The following is a 13729-nucleotide window of genomic DNA, read 5'->3' on the forward strand; positions in this document are numbered from 1 at the left end:
CGAGCATAATCTTCATCCTTTGGCAGTTGGATTTAATGCTCGTGTAGATGTCCCTGGTTTGTTTTGGACTGGAACAAACTGGAATGCAGGCTCCAAAGCTGGAAATCAACCTCTAACTTAGTCCTTCCACTTAGGTACTGGTATACAGCCAGAACAGCTGTGCTGCAAACAAAACAATCAAAATAATAAAAGCTGTGCTCAAGCTGTGTCTGACAAGGTCAACTGAACTCCCCGTTATTTTTATTCATCTAACTGATATAAGGAGCGCTGTTTTCTTATTCATTCACTTTGCTGTGATTTCTCAGAGCTTTAATAGCAGAAATTGCTCCCTTGAGCTATTTGAAACAGAACAGACTGATGCAATTCTCAGAGTCACAACATTTAAATGTCATACACCGTTCCATATTACTGGAATCCAGGAAAATGGGATTTGTTTTGTTCTTTTTTTTTTTTACACTATCAATTTATGTTTTTTACATTACCAAAGCCCAGGATGTCCCATCAATGTGGCTCTAATTAAAAATATAACATTGTGTAAAAACCATAACCCTGAGTGAACACAGAGCAATAGCTGTTTAGGCTTCAAAAGGTTATTTTGTACTTAATACCAATGCAAAGTCAGTTCTTCACTCAGTGGATTTCTAGAAAAGCTGGTTTCATTTTATTTAGCTATTCGGGTTTTAGATGTGAACCAACAGTGTGTGCTTTATTTATACATCAATGAAGCAACCAAATGTTTCTTCAAGGAATTCACATCAGAGAAATCATTATGCAGAAGCAGCTGCAGGAAGTGATAAGTTATATTTAATATTACCGACTCAGTGAAGGTGGGACTACATTTTTAGGTACTTTTTGTCAGAAGATCAGTTAAACATTTTGAGAATGAATGTATGTCATAGCTTCATGCGTTTTTATGTTGAAAATCCCACTTATGTGTAAATGGACCAGACACTGTCACTGACTAATATTAAATGCATCACACCCGGTTTTTGAAATGAGACAGAACTCCAATGAACATAAACTCTTATGTTAATGTAATTGAGTACTTTTCTGTTCAGGTTTGATTTGTAGGAAGGAATAAAATGCTCTGAGAAAATAAATATATAGAACACCTCCTGTTCCTCTGAATCATTCAGGGGCCCCCTGCCAACACGGCCCTTGCTCACGGCATGGCACACCATGATTATCCAGCCCAATGCAGATCAGCAGTTAATACATGAATATCATGTATCTCATTAGCACTTGGCACCATCGTGGCTCTATGGCGAGCATTTCTTCATATTTTGCATCTTGTTTTTATGTATTTGCACAGGCTTCCTCCTGGAGCTCCTGGTAATTCTCCTACAGTCCAAAAGCGTGTAGGTCAGGTTAAGTGGAGACTCAGATGTATGTATGAATAGAAATAAGCAGGTATGGCAAATGAATGATTTGGGTCACTAGTACTCTTGTCCTGCTGTAATTAAAAATGCGATTATATAAAATGAGATTAATTCTGATTAACAGAATAGAATGCACAAACACACACACACACACACACACATAAACAAACACACCCACGTATGCAGGTCCAGAAGGAAGGGGATTTAAGGCTCTCCGTGTCAGATTAAGTTGATGGTTTGTAAAGCTGTCTGACCACTACTGGCTGGCTTTGCTTCCTCCTTTCTCTTAGCCTTCCTCTACTTCTCTTTACGTCTGTTTTTGCTTCTCACTCAAGCCAACCTTTCTTGTCTGTGTCTGAATTCAGCATTTTCTCTGAAAACCTTTAGGTTTCTAACGGGCACACAAAATACAGCTAGATGGATTTTAAAGGCCAGCGCTGATGTTTTTGTATTTGAGCTGCTAACAGGTGATATACTGTCCTTTATATCAAAACTCATGTTAAACTCTCCCCCTACTGACACCAGCTGCCAACTCTGTATGCCTCCAAAGAGGCAGGCACGACTCAAAGAACTGCTGAGAGCCTGTGGATCCATCCCATCAGCTTACTCTCCCATCGCTGAATCTTACTTATAACTCAGCATGAAGAGCAGCATAAGTAAATGTAAATGTAACCTGATCCATGCGTATCAGGCATTTAACAATCTAAATAAATACAAAAGAATGTCACAAATACTTTTAGAAATGTGTACACACAGGAAGCTTTTCAGGAGCAAAATGATCTGATCTCTTAAGAAAAAAATCTGTACTTAAAATATTTATATTTTTAGTCATGATATTTGCAAAACTAGTATTTCTGTGTGGATTGGAATACACATTTGTGAGTGTTCAAAATTATGCAAAAATCATTTTACACATTTGTAAATTTTTAGTTTGTAGAGCATGGAATACACATTTGTGATATTTTCAGTCTATTTTCACTCCATTGCCAGACCAGTCTGGATCTTCTCCCTTCATTTTCCATTTCCAATGGGTGGAAACTTGAATGCTACTGGAAGCAATTGGGTAGTCATACAACCACTCAGAGCTAATAAAACATGTGATGTAGCATAGTTACCAAATTCTGTCAAAAGTACGGCAAACACATCTTTCCTATTAACATAAGTTTAAAAGCAGTTCTTTTTTTAGAGAAAACATACCGCCCAGTTCGTTTAATACTGACAAAATAGAGCATTCAACAGAACTTTCCACATCAGCGTCAGCCATCTTGGTTGTTCACAAAAATGTCTCAATGGTGCATCAATCATTCATCATATCAAACCCGCCCCATACTAGATAAATGGTTGTGATTGGCCTGGCCAGATCCACTGCGGGTGGAAATCGGTCTGTATGGGAGGGCAGCCTGGAAGAGCAAGTGAAACATGAGCTCACAAGATTTGTCTGGTTCTAAGGATATTACTGTACGATAATGATGCTAATTAATGTTTTTTATCAATTAAGCAGAAAATAGTGGAATAAATTTCATTTTTCTCCAGAAGTCAAAGGTACCACATATTAGGGCCATTGCATAAAAAAACTATGCAGCCAGGGGAGGGCAGAACTATTCTGAGAAAAAGTTTTTTATGAGAAGGAAAAAATGTGTTTTCCAAGTTTCTTTCTCATCTCAAGTTTCTTTCAAATCTCCTGGACCCACGAATGGCGAGTCTGTCCCCTCATGTTTCAGTCTTCTCTTCATGCAGAGCAAGGGCCAGAGGCAAGTAAGCCTACCCTACTTTGTGGTGCCATTTTCTACACAGTAAAATTAGGTAGCGTACTTGCAACACATCACCTACACAGATATTATGTATCATAGCAACCACAGCGTCTCGAAAAAAACACTGCGCCTCCAAAGCGCACCCTAGCGCTCCCAGCTAGGCGTTTTCAGAACAGCAGCTGGCGTTTTTAGCTGGTAAAAAACGCTTTGGTGGACACGGGCCCTTAGATTCCTGGGCAGCAAGGGGATCCCGTTCAGGGGGCGACACCACACGTGATGGAATCCTTTACGAATTGATGTTGGAACGCGCCTATGATCTCCCTAAAGAACGAGAGTGGGTGATAAGAAGATACAACTGGATGTCCAACACTATACAAAGTGAAATTATCCAACAGTTTGCCCATGCTATTCAGAGGGATATTGCCTGTTCATCGGAATCCAGATTTTATGGATTAACAGCTGATGGGACTACAGAGCAGTTCTCATGTAATTTGCAATTTGTTGACAGCAGCCTGGAGTGTCACTGTTTATTTTGGGGATTTTAAATAGCGCATCTTTTCTCCTGCATCAAGGATGTGTTTTTGAGACATTCCAGTCGAACGCCTTGTAGCATACTGCTTTGATGGAGCCAGTAATATGTCCAGGTGCTTTTCAGGAGTGCAGGCTCGCCTCTAAGAATTATGCTCTCAGTCAATGTATGTACACTGTAACAACCACATGCTGGACTTGGTTGTCCAAGAAGTTGCTTGTAAAGTGAGCCTTGATACTTTGAACTTTGTACGGGGTGTTGCTACTGTAATTGGAGAATCGCCAAAGCCATCAAACGCGTCTGTTTCTCTTACAGTACTCTTCTGGCTACACTCAATTTGCTGAAAGATGGCAGAAAGATTATCAGAGGGGACTACAGATCAAAGATTGGGGGACTGTAGAACCAAGCCCGAAAAGGCAGAACATATTTCGGTCTTCTCTGTTGCCAAGCACTGTTGCAACCCTCAGAGGCAGTGGCCTGGAGCCTGCGGAGCTCCAAAGCAAGCAGGACTTTATCTACTCAACTCCTAAGCGCCAAGCCACATTTGGAGTAACGTAACAGGACCACCCTGCTCAAGGGAAAGCGTTTGGTTTATTATGAGCTGCCACTGAGCAGGTTAACATAACATAAGCATTCATTTCAAACTGATACTTTTTTTTGCAAAAGTGTATTTTGTTATATTATAAATAGCTGTGCAAATTGGGATTTTGAAACGGTTAAATTGTTGTGCCTATTTGGATATGTTCATATGTATGTATTTACTTACAACATAGGTTAATGTAAATGTGCTGCTAAAAATATTTACTTTTGTGGATATGTTCTTGTCCACTGTGTGCGACAGCCTTTGGGACCTGTTTAACTATGTCTTGGCTATTTGTATGTTCGTGTTTGCTGTGTGCAACGGAGTGTGGTAGTTACAAGACTGGTATAAATATGTTTGTTTCTTATTAGCGTGTGTTTATGTTATTAGACTTGGACGTGTCCACATGACACGCAAAAAATGCACCTCCCACCACAGCACCCCCAACTTAAAAACTCTTTCCACGGCCATGCTTATCTGTCTTATCTGTTACAGCTGTATGTATGTTCGCTGGTGTGTGTGTCGCATTGAACATTTTGTCACAACAGTTGTGTATGGCGTTGCATGTGACGTACTATCTCTGGGTACTATCTGCAACCGAGTAGAGTCCAGGCAAGTTGAGCTGGAACTGGTAATGGAAAAACAACATTTTTGAGGCTGCAGCCACTGACCTGGACGAACTAACCGACACTGTGACATCTTACATCAGTTTTTGTTTATTTAGTTTTAACTGCAATGGCCCTAATACACCCTCATACAAAGGTGATGTTTCATACCATTTGTTTTTGTCTGACATACAGTCCCAAACCCAAAGATATTCAATTTACTATGATATGAAATTCAGAAAAAAAAAAGCAAATCCTCAGACCAGACTGTTTGATGTTTTTGCTTGATAAATGACTTAACCAACCAACTGAGAACTGATTATTGTTTGCCTCTCTTCACCAATTTTTATTGTCTTTGTATTGTATAATGCAACCAAAGGGAAGCTCACCATTTTTTCTATGGAGAGTGCTCGTGCGGATTTTCTGTAAGCAGAGAGGGATCAGGGAGCAGCAGAGAGTGGAGTGATTGCAGACTGTTTTATATGGGAAGAGCAATGTGCTGCCGCTCCACTCCACTCACTTGTGTTTCTGTTTACATACATTAAATGCCAGATGGCACAATTAAGGTACATGCATTAACATTATGAACTGGAAAGCTGCATGAAAAAGAAAAAAAAAAGAAAAAAAGACATGTTTATTTCTTAGGTCTGATTTAATCAGTGAAGTCAATTTCTCTGAAGATGTAATAAAAGTAATTTGGGGACAACAAACTAAGATTTTATAGACTTTTACTACTAAGTAACTCTTTATCTTAATTTAAAGTTCATTCTCAGCTATGCATTTCAGAATTTCCTTTTAGCTACTTCTAGGATGCGCTTGTAAAATATAGGGAATTAATTCAATTATTTTCTGTATTTGCTCCTACATTTATGGGAAAGTAAGTTTTTGCACATTTGATCAGGACGAAGTAAACTGTGGCAGTGGGTTACCCCTCAAGCTTAGTCAAGTTATGCACACAACCTTAAGATGCCTGTATCATTACAGCCCTACTATTAAAAAACTACCAACGTTATGTTGTGACTCGTTTACCTCATTAGCATTGTACATACCGCATCACTTGCTTTGGTTTGTGTTTAGAAAATATGAACGCACTCCTGAAGAACACTGCATGTAAATCGTTGACTCTCAGTTTTGGAGTTTGGGAACAGCACTGCAGAGAACTCCCCTGATGCAAGACTGGTTAAAATGAGTGATGAAACAGGCTGTTATCAAGTGTTACTGTGAGGTGATGATTCATTTGCATTCATAAGAATGCATTTATGCATATATACATGGACGATTAAGAGTTGAGTGTTCTAGCGTGCTGTGATGAATAGAAACAGATGTAGGAGCAGCTATGCATGTGGTTTACACTAAAGGGCAAGAGGGTAGCTGTGTGACCTCCATACTAATGAAAATCTTTGAGGTGGGTTTGCTGTTCAGTAGACTGGGAAACTACACTGGAAGTGTGAATGAAGAATCACTTCACAGGAGAAGCATTATTGAACCACATGAATAGAGACTAGTCATGTTTCCATCCAATCGGCATACGAATTTTAAGCGTACTTTTCAAATGTTTCAAAAAAGAAACAAATAAGAAATATGTGAAATTTTTGTGAAAAAATGTGCGTTTCCATCAGCTGGTGTGGAGCGAATAAACCAGGCTACGGCAAACATAGTTACATCAGTAGTTGACGTTAAACGTGGCCGTAATAAAGAAGACGTATGGCTTCCAAACCAGAAGCGTGAACCTGATGGCCATTGATCTTAGAAATATAGAGAGAGGTCCTCAGAAATGTGTTTCAAGCGGGCAAGTTGCTACCAGCCATGTCTCCGCACGTTATGGGAATATCCGGTGTTACGCAGAGTTTTGCATGCCTGCCGAGAATTGCATGCACCTCCAAATAATGCTTTTAAAAGCTATAATATCCTTTGTGGGGTTCATCAATGGTGATAAATGATTCGAAGTATGTATTTTGTGAACGTTTAGATATTTTATTACACTCAGTAGAAGTAGAATTCATTGAGATTCAGAAAAAAATATGCGGTGATAACTAGGGCTGCAGCTAACGAGGATTTTAGTATTCGAAGCTTTGATAGATTATTTCAACGATTGTGGCGTGACTGATCGGTGACAGGGACACACACACACACACACACACACACACACACACACTACAGGAGCTGACAGCAGCTCTGTCACCTGACGGCTGGTCTCCAAACCATGTTTTGTCAAGATTTGTTTTGTTTTACGGTGGACGGACGGTAACATTACACAGTTGCTGTTTTCTTTGGCTTGAAATAATCCCATACTTTGGACACTTTCTTCTTTGTCCCTCGCTATTTTCTCTCTCTTCCTCCACTTTGCAAGCAGCTCCATGTGTTCACAGCGTAAGCGTGATGTGCCACAGTAATATAAGTCCGTGCAAAACACTGTGCTGTATAGTTAAATGGATTAAAACGAAGCATTGACGCAAATTATTTGTGTCGATGAATTTTATTAATCGATGAATCGTTTCAGCCCTAGTGATAAGCCCGTTTGACCAGTGTGCAGAGCAAAGTATCATTCAGCAGAACAGATGATGAAGGCTACCTGCCGAGATTTGCATCCACCTCTTTTCTCAGCACAAATGAGCGTTACCAGCCACCAGGTGCATGAAATTCTCAGCAGGCATGCAGAACTCTGCACAACCAGGCAAGACGCCGACAGCAGAAACAGCTGATCAGTCGTTACGTCAGAAGTCGTAAAAAGTGTTTCCATCTCCCATTTAGCGCATTTACTCTTTTTCGACAAAGACAAAAACCACCTCAAGCGAGCGTAAAAACTTTAAACGCATTAAAAAACATTGATGGAAACACGGTTACAGACAACGTGTGAACGTATAAACAAATCTGCAAATCGATGTTTATCTCACCTGAGTGAAAAGTGAATTTGCCTCTCTGCATCTTTATCACTGTCTGTAGCCATGCTTTAATTATTAATTATTTAAGTGGACTTTTGAAATATCGCCAAAACAAAAGTACATGGGAAATAGGGGCGTTTCCATCAGCTGGTTTGGAGCGAATGCACCAGGGTCGAGTTCAACGCCGACAAAACATAGCAAAATGTTTTTTTCAATTGAAACGAACCCCCTGTTGTGGACGCAAGCACACTGCATTTTCCTGGCTTTTTAATGCAACATTGCACAACATTGCAAGGAAACAATCAGAAAACGGTGCCAACAGTTTCAAGATTGAACTCTCTCCAGGCTACGGCAAGCGTCGTTACGTCAGTAGTTGACGTTACACATGGCTGTAATAAACAAGACATATGGGTTCCAAACCAGAAACAAAACCAATTGCAGGGACCTGAGGGCCATTGATCTTAGAAAAATGGAGAGGTCCTCAGGAATGTGTTTCAAGTGGGGAAGTAGCTTCCAGCCATGACTCCGCACGTTATGGAAATATCCTGCAAGACGGCGACAGTGGAAACAGCTGATCAGACATGAGATCCATGTTTGCTACACCAGAACCTATTTGGCAAAAGTGTTTCCATCTCCCATTTAGCGCATTAATTCTTTTACGACAAAGTCAAAAACCACCTTAAGCGAACGGAAAAACGCGAACGTAACGTTAAAGCATAAGAATTTCTATTTCGTCGTTTCCATTAACCTTTTTTAATGCGATACTTCAAAATGTGCATAAAAAAAAACAATGGAAACACGGCTTGTGTGAACCTTTTCATGAACACACTGGATGTGCACAGCAAAGAATGTGTCTCTTTGGGATCCAAAATAACCAAGCATGCTGCTGCTGCTGCTCATGAGAGTTTCGGGCAGGTCACACAAAAATGCATCCAGTAAACACTGCAGACGGTGATTTTTGAATCAAGTCACCACAGGAGCACATATTGTATACACTGTTGTTGATTAGCATACAGCGATGTTTAAAATGTAACTGTCACTGGAGGATGAGGCCTTGTCGTGGCATTCTTTGACTCAGTCACTGACGAACCCTTTTTGTCTCTGTATGTTTGCAGGTGGAGTCCAACAACCCGTCACTCTCCGTCTGTCCGTCTCTCTCTCTGTCTTTGTCCTATACCTCTGTGTGTCTTTGTTTCTCTCTCTGTCTGTCTGTCTGTCATTCTGTCTATGCGGCTGAACATCAGCATGCCTGTATGTTTGCCAGCAGCACAAGCAGAAGCATTATGGAAGTGAAAGAGCGACGTCCATACTGCTCACTCTCCAAGAGCCGCAAGGACAAGGAGGGACCCTACACCGGTGAGATAGCTCAGTTAGCGTGATCATTCATTTGCTCGTCTTTGTTCATTCAGTAGTTGAGTCAGTCAGTCAGTCAGTGAGTCAGCCATCCTTTTTGCATTCAGAGATCCTTTAAATTTAACAGATTTTAATCAAACTCTAGCTTCCAGTAGATACTACGGCTGCTATGATTATCCCAAGAGCCTCCCACTGACAAACATGTGTAAAGCTGTATTGGTATCTTGCGTAGCTCCAAAAACATTGTGGTGGTGTTCAGGATGTTGACGTTGGCTTTACACAACTGGAGAAAAAGTCACTGACATTTTTTAAGTAAATCTGCAGTTGCTCGTCGTCACTGATTGACTCTTTCTTGTCAGAGATTTGGCTGGGAGAGGCACTGGCCACGCAGTTGTTGGTTTATAGTAAGAGGCATGAAGCTGATCTGTTCTTGTGGGGCTCCACATCTGCAGGTGATCAGTGTCTCCAGCTTTTCCTGCTCCGACCGAGAGAGTTTCTTAGAGATGATTCTCTTTAAAGACCCCATTAAGACAGAACATAAGGCCACAGGTCCAAGGTGTTGAACTCTTTACAGCACGTTTTTTTTTAAAGGTGTAAGGATACATGATGCTTCCCTTGCTTGAGGTAGCAGTGTGTTTCTCCCATGACTGCTGTAAAATGGGCACACTGTGTGTTTAGAATGTCAGGACCATTATGTAAGTTTAGAAGGGAAATTAAATTGGTACCCTGACTAATCTCCCATCAGACTCCACTGGCACTGCCTCCGACACCGTCCTGTAGTGAAATCTGAGGTGTGACTTTAATTTGGGACATTTGAGGATTGTGAGATCACATCAACGCAAAAAATAAAAAAATCTAATGAACAGATTGTACTGAAACCTCTCAGGGCTTTTTAATTCTGAGAGTGTTCCTGTATACAGTTTGTCTGTGAATATTATTTAAATAGAAATGGAAATGATAAATAATGAATCCAACCATATCCTGGATCTTAACAAGATGTTTTTAAGGCTTTCAGGTTTTTGTCGGTCACAGGTTTGTGTATCCATCTATGCTAGGTTCATCGGGGGACAGTGAAGACTGTGCTATTGGCTCCCAGGGGCTCCGGGTGCCCACTCAGAAGTCCTACTCCTCCAGTGAAACACTCAAGGCTTTCGACCAGCACCAAGACCAGACCAGGTGAGAACTCTGATCACACACATTACAGGGTTCCATTGTGTCCAACCCTGTGGGTAATATTAGATCTGTGTCACTGTGTGTGTGATCTACAGTAGGTTCGGTACAGAATCATCTCCGCTGAGAAGTCCAGCTAGTGTTGTTTACCTGGGAGAAATTATATTTACATGTGAATGATTATAGTGATGATTATAGCAAATTACCTTAATTTTGGAAAGAGGAAGTAGCAAATTCACACACCTATGGCTATTAAAAGAAATCACTATATACGCTAAATAACTGAATCAAAGTCACCTTAAATTCACCTCGACACCACCCGTGGAAAAGGGAAAATTGATAGTGTGGTGCAGCCTCACCAGAGTGGCTAGGAAGGTGGTAGGCAGGCAGACTCAAACATCGTATGTTCCCAGAGGTAATTGTTTTATATACAGTGGTCTGCAGTACACGGCTAACTCATTAAACTTATAGCAACACTAACAAAAGGCACAGCATCACCTCTTTTCCTTTTGGAAACACAAATCCCATTTATTATATAGGGTGTTCAATTCACACCCAAACCGCTTCAGCCCATCCCATTCTGATGCAGGTTGATCTACTCCTTAACATCACTATCTAGACGTCTCTTAACATTTGTAACTTAGTTAGCAGTTCACTCCACTCCCACGAACTAGAAAACAGGTCAGGGGTATTTACACGTGTATTTATAATAACCAAAAACATCCAAAAGAAACATTCCTATAAAGAAAGAAACCCCTCTACTTGGTTTGGCCCGGTGATGTCATCCATGACCACCCTAGTCCTATAAAACAGGAAATGCTTAGGCCGGCCCCTCCCCAAACAATTCTCCTGCATGGTGGAACTGATCAAAAGAACAAACAATTGTAAGTATTAACACAGGAAAACAATTAATCCAGGTTTAAACTTGCAACCTAATAAAATGGAGCTGAAACTAACTTATGACCGTGTGTGTTTACTTTAACTTATCATATGCTTTGCTGTAGACGGTAACATAATGCAAACAAGCTGGGATAGTAAGTGGTGCACTATTACACAAGTTATGGTAAATAACAAAAAATAAGCACTTGTATAAACTAGAAGGTGTACTATAGATAATGCAAACCCACTTTGTCACAGATAGTCAATTAATTAATTTAGTCTCGATCTGAAGATGCCACAGAGCACATGAGTTGGTGTACGGCGTAATTTTATTTTAAAAAATAAAACTACTGGACGTTTATTGGAGTTTTATTTTAAATGACCGAGCCACACTGGGTCTGCTTCATTCTCAGTAAATGGAAATCTATTTTACAAGAGTGCTATATTTTTACCAACAACCCTTGATTATCCAGTCAAAATCAGTAGGGCACATGCATTATGCCGGAATAACAGAGGGAACACACAGTGCAAAATGAATGTGTTCTTGAATAAATCAAATCAAATGAGGTGTTTTGAATGTTTTTTTCAAACCAATACCATCCGACTTTAGCCCTGAAACACCAGACTGCAAATGTTTTGCTTCCCTCATTGTGGTTTTATGTTTGTGAGCTAGGCACCCTTCTTGTTTTTGTTGTGTTAATTAACTGTTTGGTATGTATGCAAATGACATAAATGCAGATGGCACTGACTATAAATGTGAACTGTGTGGTAATATTGAAGAAAAAGAAGAGAGTGAAAAATCCAGCAGACTGTTTTACTTTTCTAAACACGGCTGGATGTGATGTCCCAGGTAATTGCTCGCACCTCCTATTTTTTAACTATTAAGCTTTTTGGCCACGATTGACCAGGAATTGTCCACTTTTGCACAGATATTTATATACATATTGATGGTGTAATTCTCCCGATCACATTACACAATGATTCTTAGGGGTGTAACCAGGGTGATTTTTTGGGGGGGGTCTCTAAAATATTGACAGCATGCTTTATTGCGATTAATTTCTATATTTCTCTATCATCATGGATCCATGCGTAAATTCAGGAGGGTCAGACTTCATTCAGCCAGAGAGAACGATCACCGACCGTCCGCAGCGGGCCGGTCGCTTCGTGATCTCCTGTGCGCTCTACTCCGTCTCCGGTACTACGGGTTATCGCTAGTACGGCCAACGCGCTGTGAACGATTCGTGATCGTTCCGTCTAGCTGGATGAATATTGCGCATGATCCATGCACTACTGCAGCTGGGGGCTCTCCGCAGCACCAGCAAATTTTCAAAGTTTTTCCCTCTCACGGAGAAAAGAAAGGTCAGGTCGCAAACAGCTGTTGTGTCAAGTGTAATTGTAGCAAAATGGCTACATATGATAATAATTATGTTTGTATAATTATAAGACAAACATGCCTGATACTTTCACAGTCAGGCCAGGCCTACATGCTTGCAGCTATTAATGATTACCCCCCAAGAGTGGGCTCTCCCGAAAGCCATGGTATAGTTCGCACACCGGGTGTAACGGTACACAAAAATCTCGGTTCAGTATGTATCTCGGTTTTGGAGTCACGGTTCTGTTTATTTTCAGTACAGTAAGAGGATTAGTTTACAATTCGCTGCTTTCGTCTTATCGATTTGTCCGTTGTTGTATTTCACTGGAAACCGAAGTGTTCCCAAACAGAAGACCTGAACAAATATGGGGGGGTCTTAAAGCTCTGGCTTCTCTGCACTGGCCGTGATGCTTATGTCACTAGTTAGTGAGAGGCTGCGCTACAGTGGCTGCTTGTGCAGCTCTGCAGTGCCGCAAGGCGGAGATTTGGTCCGCCACTTAATATGTCCATGTGGAAACTCGGAATTTACATATGTTCCACACAAAACAAGCTTAATATATGACGTTAAAGACTGCATTCGGTGCACACGTGCACCATTCTGAAAGTCCTGTACCGAAACGGCTAATAATAATAACACCCCTAATAATTATGATATGTCTGGCACAATAAAATGATTAATAGCAATGAGCAGCTGTTGTTGGCTATCTTCTCAGATTGCTTACTGAAATTGTAATTTTACCCTGTGGCCTCTACACTGTTTTGTACCAAATCTCCCCATTCACCGCAGTTTTACATCACTCAACCACAGCGCATCCAACAGTACCAGTGACCAGTATCCTTACTGAGATTGCTACTTTTTCTATTAATTGAAGCAGGGTTAGGGTTAGCCCTGAGATGTACAGTTACTGAGTAAGAAGTCTGTGGTGTTGATCAGCCTTGGCATTGTTTTTACTGTATTCTTTGACACAACCCCTGTCCTGTTTGATCCCTGATTGTGCTTTAAACTGATTTGGAACCTGTGAACCCAACAAAAGGACAAAACAAAGGTGTGCAGTGAGTTTTACTGGATTTATTCTGAAGAGTTATCCTTTATTATTGTTCAACACAACTGATGATCTCTGTCCTTGGTTGTTGACAGGTTATTGTACGGGACGACCAAGGGACACAAGGACATGGTTCATCGTGAGCAGGATGATTACAGACAAGGTGAGAGTCCACTGACATATACG

General features: G+C 40.7%; 1 protein-coding gene across 11 annotated transcripts in view; it reads left to right on the forward strand.

The window, feature by feature from the left end:
* tenm3 (teneurin transmembrane protein 3) overlaps positions 1–13729 on the forward strand; it is an 818277-nt gene that overhangs the window by 585921 nt on the left and 218627 nt on the right. For 9 of the 11 annotated variants that reach the window (XM_046046662.1, XM_046046670.1, XM_046046663.1 and 6 more), the window contains 3 exons: positions 8842–9082; positions 10135–10255; positions 13639–13706. In XM_046046662.1, the coding sequence (XP_045902618.1) occupies positions 8980–9082; positions 10135–10255; positions 13639–13706 (292 nt within the window). In that variant the 5' untranslated portion in view covers positions 8842–8979. Of the gene's footprint in view, positions 1–8841; positions 9083–10134; positions 10256–11074; positions 11134–13534; positions 13547–13638; positions 13707–13729 lie in introns of those variants that run through there. The other 2 variants (XM_046046673.1, XM_046046671.1) reach the window with 2 other exon arrangements.

The sequence above is a fragment of the Micropterus dolomieu genome, linkage group LG04 (genome assembly GCF_021292245.1).
Source record: "Micropterus dolomieu isolate WLL.071019.BEF.003 ecotype Adirondacks linkage group LG04, ASM2129224v1, whole genome shotgun sequence".
Taxonomy (NCBI): Eukaryota; Metazoa; Chordata; class Actinopteri; order Centrarchiformes; family Centrarchidae; genus Micropterus; species Micropterus dolomieu.